This window comes from Nematolebias whitei, chromosome 1 (assembly GCF_014905685.2).
Source record: "Nematolebias whitei isolate Nwh7 chromosome 1, NemWhi1, whole genome shotgun sequence".
In the NCBI taxonomy this organism is placed as follows: Eukaryota; Metazoa; Chordata; class Actinopteri; order Cyprinodontiformes; family Rivulidae; genus Nematolebias; species Nematolebias whitei.
Window position 1 is genome coordinate 68720673 of NC_056498.1, and position 17727 is coordinate 68738399.

Below are 17727 nucleotides of genomic sequence, written 5' to 3' on the forward strand. Positions count from 1 at the left end.
ATGTCACTTATTCAGCTGAATCTTTACTTGTGTTTTTTTTTTTTTTTTTGTTGTTGTTCTTAAATTTCATAAAGGTGATGTCTTATGTTCGTGACTCTAAATAGCATCACTGAAATGCTAATAGCACCAATCAGATTGCTCATCTTCTTTGACCAAAACGGAAATTAAAAAAAAAAGTTCCGTGAACCTATTGAATTTTTAATAAACAAAGAAATAGAAACTATTTTTGATTAGTTCCTGGATGCAACAGTTAAAAACAAATGTGGTTTACAAAGAGTTTTTGTTCTAATATAGTCATTTTAATTATAATTCCTATTTGTTGCAGTTAACTGCTGCTCAGGCGTTTGTCTGATTCTGAGTGTGTGTTCATTTTATTTTACACAACACACAGACTTGTCCGATCAGGGGTATATATCATGAACACAAGCTTCGTTTAGTCAAAGCGGTTCAACACACCAGCATTATGCTACATACAAAGTAGAAGAATTACTGATGTAAAGCTGTGCATCAGTCTGTTCTTTTAGTTTTATCTGCTTTTTCCTTCCAGCTGGGGCCCATCTCTAGCACTGTGTGTTTGGTGGGGGGACACCCTGGACAGGTCTCAAGTCCATCACAGGGACACAAACACTCTCACTCACACCTCAGGGCAATTTAGTTACCAGTAAACCCAATATGCATGTTTTTGGTCTGTGGGATGAAACCAGTGAATCCTGAAAAACCCACAAGTGCACAGAGAGAACATGCAAACTCCACACAAGATGACTGAGAGGCGAACCTGCGACCTTCTAGCTGTGAGGCACTAACCACTGCTCCACTGTTCCCATTGCATGCACAGATTCTTAACATCTTTCAAGCCTGATCCACTGAATTTACTGAAATGTGGGTTCTACCGAACAGCATTTAAACAGAACAGACGGCTGAATTAAGCCAAACCTATTTTGTTCTAATGACGATTACTGCACTTTTATTTCTTGGTTTTTATAAGAGTTTTTAAAAACACAATTAGTGATGGTGTTGATGGTTTACTGGTAAATGGTCAGGCTTCACTTTAGGTTCAAGTGGGCTGTTATTGTTTGTTAGATGACGTATTGTTTGCACTCTTAATGTAATCAGATTTATTTTTCTTCTGCACAGTCCTTTGCTCTAAATATTAATATAATTAAATAACAATTATAATGATTAATATAATATTAAATATCGGGCATTATTTTCTGCTAAAAGTGATTCCAGATGTGATATCATACAAATACTTTTTTTTTTCTTGTTCATCAATGAAAATCTGTTTCACATTCATGAAGCACATAAGAGAGCAAAAATAAAAATACATTTTTAATACACAGCCTCAGATAAACTACACTACACATCTGGCCCCAGATGTTTGTACAGACACTTGCTGCTAAATCTCTTCACAGTATGGAGCTCAGCTGACTGTTGATATATTATTGTCTTCATATTTGTCATCGCAGCTCCCTAAACTTAAAGAACTGATTGCCTGAAGCATTTAAATGTCTTAATTTTGATGTATTCACAGGGGAATGTTGTCAGGGTTTCACCAAAGATTAAACAAATGTGGAGTTTTTCTGGACTTTAGTGCTTGGAGTTAACAGACTTACAGAAATAAAGATGTGTTCTTGACATCAGTTTCAGAACATTGTACCTGATCGCTGTTATCACTGAACACTCAGACACCACACCTAGTCTGCATTAGAAAAGAAAAAAAAAAGACTCAATTTAGTTTTTATATTTACAGAAGTTTAGCTAAAATTATATGAGTTAATAGTTGAGAATCATCTCCAGCACTAATAATGCAACATGTGTTAAAACAGTGTGCAAGGCAGCGGACTAATCTATCAAGGAATGATACTTTTATGAGAATAAGTAAAATTATTTAGCTAAATTTTGAGCATCTATGCCTTTAAAAAAAATAAAAGGTTGATCAAAAGCACCATTGAACTATACCTGCAGGTGAAGTTTTAACCTTACCATCCATAGGCAACACCTTGAGTCTTAATAATACTGTTTCTTCTGCTTCAAACTGCGACAAGTGAAATAACATTTTTACAAAATGTCTAATTAAAGGAGTGCACAGACCATTTAAAATTGTGCATATGGTAGTAGTTGTTTTTTTTGTTCTGACTCATTCATTCAAGTTTACTTGATCAAAGACAGCACAATAAACAATGTTGCATGATAAGAACGGTGCAACTGTTGTTTTGTATGAAGGTTTTCCAGCCACAGGCTAATTTGCAAACTCAGTCCTTGGTTGGACTTTTTTTGGTCTAAAACTTTCAGTGCTTGTGAAAACAACATCCTCATAGGTTTTAAAGCAGATTGAGATGCTTGGCTCCTGACAGTGACACAGTATGAGAAATGAGACAGAATCATGGCATGTAGGTACAACTCAGCAGATTTTAAGCCTAAACATGATCTTATAGGACAAAAACAAATTATGTTTGTCTTAATGGTTTTAAACACTTTCCTAATGTGAGCCTCAAAGTTAAGGTGATATTTAAACTCATCTACTTTTTGGATTTCTTTCTGATCAATCACAATTGAAAAGTTATTAGACTTTACGCCGGATAGGGAAACGCATTGAGACTGTTTTATTGCAGCTCAGTGTCAAACAGTGATTTTTAAACCACTGCGACACTCCGTCCATCTCCCTGTTCAGTAACTCTGCTGCCTGTTGTGGAGTCTTTGCAGATGTGTATACGATGGCATCATCTGCATACATCTGACATTTGGCGTATTTGCACCTGTCCAGTAAGTTGTTGATGTATAAACAGAAAAGCAACAGACCTAAGATGGAACCCTGTGGAACTCCCATTAATGATGGATATGCAATTATATAGTCTTTGTCATTTATTACATTTTGTTTGGCGTTCATCTTCAGAATCAGTAAATCACAAGGTAAACACATCTGATGCAAACTGCATTTAATTTGTGACTCGGCTGTCCCCCAGCGGTCATCCATCGACCCCGTTTGACTTCAGAAACATCTTCAGTAGATCTGTCAGCTGCACATAAACCTTTCAGTAAAACCTGTTGTTTTTTTTCTTGCACTCACACCGTGCACGCTGATACTGTTCATGCAAACTCACACATTAGCTCAGGCACTATCAACACACAAAAAAAATGTGTAAACTCTTAACATAAAAACTTGATGTGAACTGTATGGGTTGTGGCATCACATGGCAGAAGATAAAAACTGGAAACATATGCACCAGTAGGATTATGGGAGAAAATATCTTCAGACTCTAGAATGGTCACATTTTGGTCAAAAAATAAACTTCAGGGAGATTTGGATGGAGGATTTTTTTTTTTTTTTTTTAACTCTAGACCAGTCTCACTAAGACAGCCAGAACAATGGTCAGTATGATATTAGTGAGGTCTTTTTGCTTTTCTCTGGTATTTTAAGTGCATGTGTCACCATTCATCCTCCAGCTCAACCCAACACACTGTAAATATCAGATCACTGCAAAGAAGCTGCAGCCCAATGTGAACAGTTGATTTACATTAAATACACTTACAGACAAGAATCACAACTCTGTCCATAACATTTTTTAAATGCATGAAAACATAAATGGCATGTGCATTTGACCTCCGAACTTTAGGCATAACTCAGTGGCAAAGACAGGCTGAGACGAAATCCTGAATCAAGCTAGATCTGAGGAGAAAGGCATCGGAGCTGATTTTACTAATGAATCCATTTAGTAATATTTGAAAAATAAAATCAGTTCCCAAGAAACAATTACCGGTAGTTTGCAAAAGATAAACACCTCCTGCAGCATCCTCAGGACAGAAACCTCCAGTGTCCTGCGGAACTCAACAATGTTCTCCACACGTTAGTTCAATCAGTGCTGTGCAAAAAAACTGGTACTGCTGAGTCATGCATAGACCAAACTGGTTCAAAGATGGCGTGCAAAACAAAATACTAAAATGTAACCAGTATTCTGAAGGATGTTTTAGTTTTTAGTCACGACATAAAAAAAATCAATAACATGAAAGATAAAGGCTGTCGGTTCATCAGTCTGCTTTGTTTTTTCACCACAGACACAAATGTATAAAATACTTGAGGATGAGGAAACCGTTTAAAAATGTGTTGATCCTGTACATAAATCCTTGTGAAGACCTGACCAGTGCAGCACAGTTGGACACTAAAGGTTACATGTTTAACTGTAATCATATTTTGGAGGAGTAAAAGCAGAACTGCAAGTAAAAAGACTTAAGACTTGGTTCAGAGCTTCACAGGGTCAGGGATCAGCAGGCAGTGTTTGATCACCTTGTCGGGTTCTTTTTTAAACAGATCTACAACACAGACTTTTATTAGTTTGTTTTTGTGAGTAACTTCCTTTACATCTGCAAAATACAGTCTATAAATCTGAGCCCAAGCAGAACACTGGACTGGACAAGCAGCTGACATTAATGGGAAGTGTGGAAGCATGCTATCAGATGTATCATTTAATATCTTTTCAAGCCAAAGTATCACAATTTTCTCTCAAAACTTCAGATCTTTGTGGAAAATGATCCAGTCGGTCATTAGCGGCCACTGGAACAGCCTGCACCATAAGGCACTTTCACTTTGGTGCTTGCGTCTTCATATCTTCTCCGTCGCTCCTTCTCGTTCCCTCGCGTGTTGCTGGACCACCTGTCCCCCCACGGTGAAGTGGTACAGCAGAGAGGGCTCATCTCTGAAGCTCTGCAGGCCTGTCAGGTGACTGAACACTCCTCCCTGCAGGAGGCGACCGCCGTAAAGTTTGGCCTCGTCTCGTCCAGAGCACAGGCCCCTTTCTACAAGCCAGTCCACCAAGTTGCTACCTCCAAACACTCCTTCAGGACTGGACTGGGTTGGACTGTGAACTTGGTCTGAGTGCAGCTCAGGGATCTCCTCTTTGTGTCCACGAAGGGTGGACATATAGGCTTGGTGCTCATCCTGAGGCTCAGAGTTGGATGGAAGAGAAGTGTGGCTGGACTCGGCTGGGATTCGGTGCAGATTCTGCGACTCACTGGGCTCCTGAAGATTTTGATTTGTGTTTAGGTACTGGGGATGATGGGAGGAGGGATCGCTTGCTCCGTTCTTCACGTTTGTCCCTCCTTCAAACCTGTGACAATCAGAGGAAGGATTCACCTGTCGGCGTGTTCATACTCTCCCCTGAGCCACTACAAGGTGAAGAAGTGGACAGGAAGGAGAAAACAACCAAGCAAAAAGGAGGAGGGAAGGAGAGACGAAGAACAGAGCAGGGAAAGGATTAATTCATCTGTGGAAATGGGAAAAGAATCACAGAGATGTGTTAGAAAATATAAAAAGTAGCACACAAGATTTAGTAAAACAAACAAACAAAAAAAAAACTTAGCACAAGAGGTTTTTTGTTTTGTTGCTTAAAGTGTATTTTTGCTCCGGCCTCTTGACTAGACTTTAGGAAAACATGCAGCAAAAAGAACTGACCATGCAGTGTCAAAGATAAAGGAGGAAAACCAAGTACATTAAAGGCTCGAAGGCCTTTTCCACTTGTTTACCTTGCAACTTTCCTTTAACTGAAAAAGTACGCGGGTAAGACTGACTTTAAAATGACTGTTTAACATGTGTGTACATCTCGTAGTACTCGTACCTGTGTGTGTGTACTATGTCTTGTACACACTGGTCTTTGTGGTAGCGAACAAACTGAGTGCAGGTGAGCCTGACCTCCTCAGCTTCGTCAGAAGGACTCAGATCATCACTGTCCCCTCCCTGCCAAAAACTGAGCAACCTGGAAAACACAACAACTCCATGTTAGTATTAATATTTCAAGTATTTTAGAAATGGTGGCCAACAAGCTGCTGAAGTCTCACCTCTTCTTGAATGGTAAGATGTCCAAACCAAAAATTCCAAAAGACAGAAAACCCTGGAACACAGAGATTTATTTTCTGTAAAAACTGGAGCTGCAGTTGAACATCTGATATTTGTCTTTTCAATAGCTGAAAACACAAGCTGTCAACATGTAGAAGTACCTGTCCATAGTTCGCCACAGCACAGAAAAACTGCAGCTCGAGGTACAGTCTCCCTGGATCTTTGTTGAACAACCACCACAGACAGCTGGACAGATTCTACAGACAGACATCCAGCACATGTCAGGACATCTTACAGCACATATTATGTGTTATGTATATCCAGGAAAGAAAAATACAGCAAGAAAAGTAGGACTAAATGTTTTGGGCATGTTCCCTTGCTACACATCAAAGCATCACCTCAGTAAACTCGAACACTTACTGCCAGCAGGCTGACTATGAGCAGCAGACAGAGCAGAACGTGTCTCACAGTCTGTTTATCATCGGTGCTCTGGAGCCCAGGGGGAGGCAGGTTCAGAGGCTGCTCTGAGGGGGAACTCTGCTGTTGTCCATCACACAATGCTCCACTGTGGCCTGAGGAGGAAAAATAAATGGACAACATACATCCTTTTTACCATTTTAACATGAAAGAAGCCATGTTAGATGTTTAGAGTGGAAATGTAATCAAATGGTTTGCTCTGTGTTGGTTTGATTTAGCTGTACAGTAGTCCATCGCTACTTCGCGGTTCGCTTATGGTGGACTCGCTCTATCGCGGTTTTTCTAAATAAGATTGGACATGACACACAATTGGCTGATTGATGGATGTGCCACACAATCGGCATGGAATTTTTATTTAAAATTAATTTTTGTAAATTATTTAGTACCTGCTGCACCTTTGTGCAGCTCACACTGCGGGATAAACTTCCTGCTGCAGCTCATCAGCTGTTCTCTGTGCAGAGCAGAGAAGTAGGTGTGGCCAAGAGTGCTTGCTCAAAAATCACATGCTTAGAACGTGCTTGCTTGGCTGAGAGCAGTTGAGGCAGGGAGCTGAAATCATGACATTCTGTGCTCTTTTAGAGCATTTAGAGTTTAGAAACATTGTTTAGAATATTGCAAGTGTGGGAAGGGTTTAAAACGCCTTAATATATACTAAAATAAACTACTACTTAATACTTTTACTACTATTCCTACTTCACGGTTTTCCACTTATCGCGAGGCTTCAGGGTACGGATCCCCCGTGATAAACGAGGGACTACTGTACTCACGATAACTGCACAGAACAAACAGTAGAGGACATAAAATCATAGATCTGTTTGATTTAATATACATGATACATAAAATAGATTGGGAATCATTTACCTGTTATATCAGAGTGATTTTTCTTGTCTTTTCTTTTTACAGTAATAAAATGGAACAATTAAATAAAATTGGAGTTTGTTACCTGTGCTGTTGGTGTGCTCCATCTGTGTGCTGGCTATCATGTCAGGTATAGACTGGAGTGGAGAAAAACTCTGGAGGTCTGCACAACAACACAACACGTAATATAGTAAATTATTTTGATGCAGACAAAAATACACAAAATGTTCCATAACAAAGACAGTGAAGCTACCTGAGTTGATGCTGCATGTGGGAGAGTTCGCCACCTGCATCTGCTGTTGTTGTGGATCCTCTGGGACAACGGGGACCGTTGGTTCCTCAGTGATGCCTGTTACAGCAGCTCGACTCAAGGCCTGGTACCCAGTCTGCTCCCTGTCTCCCTGACTGAGACCCATCAGGGATACGGCTCCGAGGACCAGGCTCACTGCAAGGACCACTGCAGAGCTGATTATCTGAAGGGGAAAAGAAATTGTTCAGGAGAATGGATCAAATGAATGGTTATAATGAGGAGATTTTTGTAGTTACATGTTTGCTTTTCAAATAAAGATCACACTTAATTTGAAAAACAATTTGTTGTTCAAACCTGAGCTCTGCCATAAAAGAAGGCAGAGTCAATGGAGTCTGTCGTCTCTCCTGATAACAGAAGACCTCCAACCATCAGGAAGGGGACACTGACAAAACAGAAACAGAATCAAAACTAAACTGCTTCAAAGTTAGTTACAGATTTTTTTTTTCTTTAAAAACTACTGGTTGTGAAGACCTACCCCCAACCCAAAGCCATAAAGACTCCTGGTCGGAGTCTGAGAAGATCATTTCTGTTCGTCAGAGCTAGGCAGAGAGGGATTAAACCTGGAAAATAAATGTTTGAAAAGCAGATTTGTGTTTACTTACTTATAAAAACCTGGTATTTTTTTCATAAATGTAAACACACACCTGTCCATATGTACGTGCTGTACAGAGACCCATACAGCAAGGTAAATGTGAGAGTTTTGCCAAAAAGATTGTCTTCTTGTTTCACCAAACAGTTCCACAAAATCATGCTAACACACACCAAGAACTGAGGAACAAAGTACAAATGGTTACCGCCAAACATCACCAGACTTCACCTGCAAAGCATTTACTGTGACATGATAAAAACTGACCTGAGCCAGGAATAGATTTAACACAAAGAGGTGAGGAAGCTGGTTAAATTTTCTGCTGAGCAACATCACCCCTATGGTCCACACCTGAGAAGCACATGGTCACAAACTCAAGATAGTAAAAATCATTTCAGCTATTTTCTGTTCTTACAGTTTGACACTGTAACTATCTATAACCAGAGGTGATCAAAGTGTGGCCCGAGGGCCATTTGCGACCCTTGAAGTGATTTTGTGCGGCCCACGACTGCAATTAAAGAATGGCATAAGTTTGACCCACTGGCTTAAAAGGTTGATGCAGATGTAGACCTTCTTTAGATTTAATAGTGATACTTTTAAATTTTTTAGGTTTAACAGGAAAACAGATTAAAATAATCAAAGTTCATGCTCAATAATCCGGATAAAAAAATCCAGCAGTATATTCCTACAGGGGACCAACCAGTTTGCTGGTGATAAGATGGTTTCTTTCTGGGGGCCGTCCTCTCCCCCGTCGACTCCTCCCAGGCAACCACAGCCAAAGTGGTTCAAGACATGAAGGTTCATGCTCAATAATAAAATTAAAATAACCTTCTCAAAATCAGCAATATTAAGTACAATACAAATAGGTTGCTATAATTAATCCCTTTTTTAACAACAAACCTTCACTGAACTACAAAAAATTAGAATTTTGGAAAATAATTCATAAAACTTGGCTAAATATAACAAGTGCTTTCAAAGAAAATAATTTCAGTTGATTTAATAATTGATAAGGAGAAATCTGACATTTTTAAAGAAATATAAAGTGGTATCATCAATACAAGTTGATCAACTTTATCAGTGTCCCTTAAAACCTTTCATGAATTTGTTTTAGTGACTGCCGGCTGTTTTTCAGAACTTCGATGACCCATTTGGGCCAACCATGGTCCAAACGGGTGATTGAAGTTCCACCCCCTTTTTTAAAGAACAGTTATTCATTTTAGGCTTTTGTCTCTGAAAATAAACAGAAAAATAACTTTCTGAGCACAAGTAAACAAATAATAGACCCCAAAACATGTAATAAATTAAAATCTTAAAATAAAAAAAGGTTAATGTTAATGAGGGTCCTAATGTTCTGGATCTACAAGAATTTAAACTAAACTTTTAACCTGTCTCCAAAATATTTTTCAAGTTGTTGAGAGTTAAAAAAAAAAAAAAAAGGGGGGGGGGGGGGGGTCACGCTTTAAAAATTTGTTTCTTTTCTTAAATTCATATTTTTCTGACCTGCGAGTCCTGTCATCTACACAGTTCTGGCCCACCTATAAAAACGTTTGAACACCCCTCATCTATACCATCGACATACTACAAGCTCTTATTGTAGCCTTCTTTTTTTTTTGGACTTTACTATTTTCTAACAAGTGTTTTTAAAACTGATTACTGTGGGAGTTTAAAAACATTAAGATGAATCAATGAGGCAACAAAGTCACTTACCAGTCCTATGAGGCTGATGATGCTGATGTTAAAGCTAACATTTTCAAGCTCTGTCACAAGGGGGGTTGGGTCCATTAAAGGGATTGTCAACAACCAGGCCGATACATACATGATTGGCGCCGACAGGAATGTGCTGATTACCATCCCTGATGTCACCTGAAGAAAAGAAAAATTATAATGTTTATCACTTTGACAGCGTCTGGATTGAAAACCACGTTTGTCTTTGTGTATGTGTTCATGTCTTTTAGCAAAATATCTCATGTACCACTGGTTGATCTTTAATAAAACTTCCATCTACAATTAATGAACTTATGCACTTAAACCCATTGAAGATGGCCACCACAGCTAAAAATGTCCAGTCGCTTTTATAAAGATTGTGCTAAAACTTGATGTGGTAATAGCGGAGTGTGATTCACAACTCATACTCTGAGCATGATACCTTACAATATTAAATTTTGAACAAGAGTAAAAGAGTGAAACAATGTAGTCGGGTTTAAAGTTACTATAAAGACTAAAAAAAATTTCAAATTACTGCAACTCCTTTAAGTAGAAAAATGTGACCGAGCAGTGCTGAAGCGTGAAGCTTCAGACGGTTGTGAATACATTGTAAATGCAGCTAAGGCAGAAAACTACAAGAAAACTTTTAACCTTCTTAAATTCGTGAGTGTCATGTGAGCAGGTCATGAGAAGGGCATGGTTCTTGTTACAAAGATGAAAGCTTCAAACTAAAAAGAAGAGAGTTGTCTTCTCTTTCAGTACTTGATTTGTGCATTTTGCAAAGTATTTCTGCTATAATACTGTCTGTAAATGAGAGAAATTTCTTGCAAGCTGTTGTCTAAAATAGAACTTACCACCTCTAACTCCATGGTATAATGTGCAGCGTAAATGGCCACACTAGGTGCAGTTGGGAATACTCCATAGAGAAAAGCAAAGTTGGACAAACTTGTGTGGTTGGCGCTTGTGCTGTTTACTCCAATATCCAGAATATCCACCATGTCTTTGCAAACTAATGGCATCACCAGGCTGAAAAGAAGACAACAGACAAGATGAGAGAACCCATGAGACTGTGTCATTAACATAAAGGTCCAACCTAAGATCCAAAACACTCTACAAGTCAAAGTTAGTAGCCTGGTTTTGGATGGCCAAACAAAGCAAATTATGTATACTGAATTAGGGAAATAATATGTAAGTCATAAAGGGACATTTCTTTTCAGAATTTACATTTTAATATATACTTATTTAAAAGAACACCAATGTAAAATTTCAAACTGAGTTGAAATAACAAAAGCAGACTTGGAATTTCACTTTCATTCTCTATCAAACACAAACTGCTCCATTCGAGTCTTACTTACTAGTAAGTAAGTTTAACCAGTTACGTGGCCCCACGCGAAACAACACAGCAAAAGACTGCTTCACTGGAAATTTTAATTACATTGTTGAAGCATTGGATGCTAAGGATTATTGTGCTGCACTTTTCTTATACCTGTCTAAAGCTTTCGATACAGTGGACCATGACATCTTGTGTCATAAGCTCTCAGAAATTGGTTTCTCAGATCATACCATTGGTTGTTTCTCCATCTTTCAGATCGGAGGCAACGTGTTCAATATAATTGTATTTCCTCCAGTTATTTAACAGTCAACAATGGTGTACCACAAGGCTCAGTCTTAGGACCCACCCTCTTTACAATCTACATAGGTAATGTAGGTCAGAGCATCCCTGATGCATCCTTACATTTCTATGCTGATTACACAGTAACTGTTTTAGTTAGATCCAAAAAAGTTCAATCTGGTCCTCTGGACATAAAAAACCAAAAAAACAAAAATACAAAGCAAAAAATGTAGAAACGCTTCGTCTCTCATCCGAAAGATGAGAGATGGTTGATCCACTCTGAGTAGGTGCTATTTAAGAGACTGAGCTGAATACAGCACCTCAGACTGAGGAAGTCTTTCGGATGAAAGACGAAACGTTTCTACATTTTTTTGCTTTGTTTTTTTTTAATGTCCAGAGGACCAGATTGAACTTTTTTGGATTTTTCTACCTGGATTATTGAGCATGCATCAGGATGTTTTAATTAGACAATAAACAACTAAGGCTTTCCAGCTTTTGCAATCTGCTTTCGACATTATCCAGTCAGATTTGTTCCGTCTCAAACTTGTTCTAAATGCCAACAAAACCAAAGGGATGCTTTTTTTTTCAAACAGGAAGCTGGTCTCAGCTGTTCTTCCTCTGATTTTAGCCTTTAATGGTGTACCTATTGTTTGTCGATTCCTACAAATATTTGGGTATCTTGGTCAGAATCAGAAGAATCAGAATAAACTTTATTATCATTGCAACGAGATACAAGAACATGTACGTACAGTCGTCCGAAAGATGGACTGAGTGCACGAAGCTGCTGCTATAAGCACAGCCTTCTTATCCTTATTCAGAATAATACTTTTTGATAGGAAAAAGAGAAGAGCCATGAGGATAGATAGTGGTATTACAAAAAAAGATCTTTCACATCTTGTCTATCAAGACACAATTTGAGACATCAAAAAAACTATCAGCAAGCACATTTAAAAACATGATTACATAAGCATTTGATGTCACGGTGTAGAGATTTGTTCATGAGCGTTTTTCAGATCGGCCACTGTTCTGATGGTGATGTTTCAGCCGGCAGTTCTGATAAGCTTGCACAGAAGTTTTCGGGGGGTGGTGGTGTGTGTGGGGGGGTTGTGATAGATGAAGCTTTTATCCCTGGTTACCCATGACCCAGGAGAAATTTGATAGTCGGCCCGTCTCCAAGGCCAACAGGGAGTCGGATTCAGACAAGCTTTGATTGTTGATTTTCTTCAGGCAGACAGATTTTTTTCCTTCAGCCAAGAGTCCATCTGGGTTTTCTGGTTCAAAATGGCCTGATTTGTGGGAATCCATTCCACGGCTCCATGTTATGAGCCTCCTTCAAGGTCGCTCCCACCATGCTGACGAGTCCCAGAAGCCGCAGGTGGCCTGCAATTCTCATAAATCACCTCCACCTTACGGTTTAGCTCGTAAATCAGCTGATTTTGAGTACTCACAGCACAAACCAAACTTTCATATTGACTCGGAAGCTTTGTAACTGCCGATATCTTCTTCAATAGTTGATAAAACAGAACCCAACCAATGCCAAAAAGCAGAGTCCCTGCCATCATAAATCCAAATATGTAAACATCTTCAGCATCCTCCTGAAACAGGACTGTGAGGCACATCAACTGCCACACTCCCCACGGGTCCATGACATACCCCACAGCGTGTCTCAGCTGGAAAAGCAGGTTCTCCAGGACCTTGTCTTTTTGTTGAAAAAAATGTTGTCGATTGCATTGAAAGTCCAGGTCACCAGATCCATAATCTTAGTTTATGCTCGGCAGATGTGTACCAGGCGCTTCAGACACACATAGAGCAAAGCAGGAGGAAGGAGAAAAATGGGGGAGGGAAGACAGAAGCAGCCACCTCGAGCGAGAGCCAGACAGAAAAAAAACAAAAAAAAAACAACTCATCTCTTTTAAGCTTCACATGGAAAATTGGGTAAAGAAACTGAAAGTAAAACTGGGTTTCTTTTTCAGAAACAAATCCTGTCCAACTCCGAATGCTACGAAACGCCTTGTAACTGCGACTTTCCTTCCCTCCATTGACTACGGTGAAATTATTTACATGAACGCTCATGCTAGCAACCTGCAGATGCTGCCTATCGCGGTGCCCTAAGATTCATAACTCTCTGTAACTACCGTACCCATCACTGCACCCTGTTTTCACTGGTTAACTGGACATTATTAACTTCACACAGACTCTCTCACTGGTACATTTTCATCTTTAAATCACTTCTTGGTCTGCTGCCTTCATACATCTCCTCCTACATGTCACTGTGTGAGTGCAGCTACAGCGTGCACTCTCAGGACATCATTACCTGTAGTGTCCCCTCAGTGAGGACTGAACTAGGCAAAAGGGCCTTCTGCTCCCGTTTCCTGGAATATCTTGCAAAAAGATTTGAAGCCCTTGGCCTTGACCTCAGTAAGTGGCTTCAAACATCTGTTAAGTTCCTGGCAAGAACCAATGCAGACATGTTCTTGTTTTTAGTTTTCTACACCGCCTCGTAATCTAGCTGTTTTTTTGCTACGTTTCTTTTTCCTTTTAATTATCATTTAGTTTTCAATTGTTAAAAAAAGAAAAACACACACATTTGTATGAATCATTTGTGAATGTCTATTGTTGTTGTCGTTATCTACTGTTGTCTTCACTCTTTGTTTAAATTCAGGTCTCTCTTGTAAATGAGTCATTGTGGCTCAATGGGACTAACCTGGTTAAATAAAGGTTGAATTAATACTTACAGTTTGGCTGTGATGAGCAGTATTAAAGCAACTCCAGTGTCTCTGGTTAGTTTCCTAAGCTGGCCGACCTGAAATTAGACAACTAACTTCACAAAAATGTAATCCTCTTACATTTCAGGCATATAAAAACAAAATCCTACCACTCACCATGGTGAGGCCAAGGTAAAACAGTGCTGCCCCTCCAAAAGAGTTGGCTAGACCATCTATAAACTCTGACAATATGAGAGGAATCCGCTGGCCAAGGGCAAAGTGAGAGATGATGCCCACTATCACCATGAAGACGATTGGGTTCTTCAACACCTTGAAAGTTAGAAGAAAAATTAAACTAGTTCATGGAAGCAGCAGAAACAGCTGCATTAACAAACTTGTGATAAATACCTGCAGGACTACAACTCCCAAGATGCAAAAACTACTGTGCTGCGGATGGCTGGCCTGCCTCCACCTTTGCACCTCACAAAGAGCAAAGCCGATGGGATTAAGAAGCATGAGGGAAACTGGGGCCACTAGATATATATACTGGAGGTATTCTGGATATGTGCTTCGATACAAAGCATCAACTGGAAGAAGCAACATTAACAAAAACAAGTTAAGAAATTCCTCTGCTGAGAACTTTAGAAGTCAAGGCCTTACTTTTCTTACCTATTGGGTATCCTAAGGCAAAGTCATTACTCTGAGTAGCAAAAATGGCATACAGACCAGCCTTGCTGTATCTGCTGTCTGGACTGGCCACCATCAGTGTCAGAACGCATACCAGCACAAACACTGTAACCTGCACACAAGATGAGGCCATGGTAGTCAGGTTGTGTTTAGTTTTTATTCACAGGAGTTTAACCCGAATCAGAAACAATTAATCTTATCTAACAAAAGCATGACAGCTCAGCCACATACCTTTGCAACTAGGACGCTCCAGAGAAACGCCCATATGACGTCCCCGAAGTCCAACAACACCATGTTTTTAAAGAGCAGAGCTGGAAGAGCAAACTTCGAGACAAAGTTCCCCAAACCCTTTGCTTGACTCTCTGTAATGATATCAGCCCTGCAGGTGAAAAAGGAAGCACACTTTATGGTTTATATCTTAAGTCCAGTCACATGTATGAGTTATATACATGTATGCCGTTTTCACACACACCTACCTGCCTGCTATATAACCACACAGTATTATGCCAAAGCACTCAAGAAGAGCCGGGAACAGCTTGTCTATGGACATGTGGGGCACCGCTGCAGAGCCATTCAGGGTGTTGTGGGAGATGTTCTTCCCATGGATCAAAATATAGTTGTTGGCCGTCTCCATGGTGACGGTGGGATGAGATTTGAAGAGGTCAGGTGATGACTGGGGAAACAAATCACAAATTTTATTGAAGATACTTATACAAAAAAAAAAAAAAAAAAAAAACGAGAACCACAGAAGACTTGAAGCAATACACAGAGATTTAGTTTTGAATGAAGTGCTGACAGAATATTTTAAATGATGAGGAAAGGGATGGAGAGCATATGGTCCACCAAACAAAGCAAGCTAGCTTGGTGTTTAATCTAAAAACAGATGACTTTTTTTTTTTTTATCGTACAGTGACACTAGAAAACTACAGCAGTTAAACCACCTCGTTAAGCAAACATCAAGCTAACCCTCTCCATCACAGCCAGGTGCCGTTAGCGCTACGTGCATGCTAAAAACAAACAGGGCGCGGTACGCCGTGTCCTCCAAACATATGATCACTTTTAAATATCCACTTGGACGGTCATATTCCTTACCTTTAACTTAGACGACAAAATAATACCCAGAAAACCATATTTTGAAAGTCCTGCGTGGTTTTCAAGCTCTTGCTTTTGCTATTTGCATGACAGCTGCAAAGAGGACACGCCCTTATACAATGACTGACAGACGTTTCAGCCAATCATCGCCGAGAAAGGCTTCTGCTGACTTCTGTGATTGGATTAAACAAGTGTGGAGACTTTTTTTTTCTTTCTAAAAGCAAAGAGCCACAAAACATAATCTAAGAGAAAATGTTTGTAATAAGCTGCAAGTTGTTTCACATACTTATGAGCATATTTTCTTTTAAAGCCATAACAGCTTGCACACGTTCAGATTATGACCACAACATTGTTTAAATTTCAATATCTTGACTATAAGATGAATTTATCATTGCGAGTAGGGCTTGAATCTGTGCAGATATTAGATTTTTAACTCAACACCTTCAATTCACAATTTTTTCCATAGTTCACATAAACATCCATATAAAAGAAGAGCAACAGAAAATATCCTGTCTTTATAAAAACAGTAAAAACTCCTCCAGGTGGAGAATGACACAGTAAACCCAAAACTCAATGCAGTTACTTATTAAACAACTAAATGTTTCCATCTTAACAAAGACCTCAACATGCTTAGGTTATTATAATTAATGTCTAAAAACATTTAATTGCAAAATAAACAAATAAAGGAACATCTGTTAAACAGTCGTGCATTTTTTATTTATTTTTATTATTGATTTTATTGCACAAATATGTAAATGATCAACAAGGTTTGTGATAATACAAAACAAGTCATTTTATCTGTGTCCTTATCAGATGTCTACTGTTCAGGAAAATGTATGTAAAGTCCTTTTTCCACCCCTTTATCTCCAATCAAGCATCTTAAATCACAAAAATAATTTCACTTCTGTATAATTTGTCTTTTAAAAAAAAAAAAGTCTTACACTTACAAATGACAACGCAAAATAAAAAATAAAAAAAACATTCAAAGCGGAAATTAATAGCGAACGTAATACTGCAAATGTAACTTATCCTTCCGTATCACTTGATTATATCATACAAATACCCACACAGGCCCTTTATTGCAAGTTGAGAGCTTTAAAAACAACAGCAACACAAGAATCAACACTCATGTGGCTACAACCCTCAACAAAGTTCTTAAAAACATCTTAAATTATATATTAAATGCTTCCTCGCAGAACCTGTAACTATCAACTAAAACGTACCGTTCAATGGTTCAAACAGAAGAAAACAAAAATAACTTGAGAAAATATACATTCACACTGTAAAAGCACTTTGGTTGAGCCAATGCCACCGTTTCCCAGATTTACATTTTATTTTTTGCAGGAGGCTGGAAGTTGTGCCCGTTTAAAGTTTGGTTCAAACCTCTTTGTACTGTTGCTCTGTTTAAGGTGCCCTGCTGTATTATTACTCTTTAAGTTCAGAAGATAAGTGCTTTTGATTTTACATTTCCAATGAAAATTTTCACCTTTTCACTAAAACAAGAAGCTGAAATGTCTTAATGATAAAAACTAATCTCTTGTTAATGCCCTTAACTTTTGATCAACTCAAAACACAATCAGAACAGAAAAGGCACAAGGGTGTGTATTGCAAATATATCAAAAAAGGCACTTTGCAAATTCTGAATCAGGAGAAATGGCTGCATTTTTGCTTCATTTAAGTCTGTAATAAATTTATTGCCATAAGATGATGATAATGCTACCTGCTATATCTGAGTTTGTTCTCAAAGAGCTTAGCTGGTGGAATAATGAGATGTTTAGCTAGCTATTTTACATATTATCAATTAGCGAAAGCAATGTCTGAAAAATACAATAAATGTGCATCACTAATCAGAGCAACAAAATTGACAAG

General features: G+C 38.8%; 1 protein-coding gene across 1 annotated transcript; it reads right to left on the reverse strand.

Annotated features, from left to right (window-relative positions):
• Window positions 1–4211: 4211 nt before the first annotated feature.
• gpr155b (G protein-coupled receptor 155b) lies at window positions 4212–15400 on the reverse strand. Its single transcript, XM_037680371.1, has 19 exons — window positions 15243–15400; window positions 14998–15145; window positions 14749–14878; window positions 14488–14666; window positions 14257–14409; window positions 14110–14177; window positions 10617–10788; window positions 9766–9921; window positions 8326–8409; window positions 8117–8240; window positions 7948–8032; window positions 7767–7854; window positions 7416–7635; window positions 7248–7325; window positions 6248–6399; window positions 5989–6084; window positions 5830–5882; window positions 5610–5747; window positions 4212–5102 (listed from the first exon to the last, which is right to left on the reverse strand). The coding sequence occupies exons 1-19, from the start codon at window positions 15398–15400 to the stop codon at window positions 4598–4600; spliced, it is 2787 nt and encodes a 928-aa protein (XP_037536299.1). The 3' UTR covers window positions 4212–4597.
• Window positions 15401–17727: the final 2327 nt, after the last annotated feature.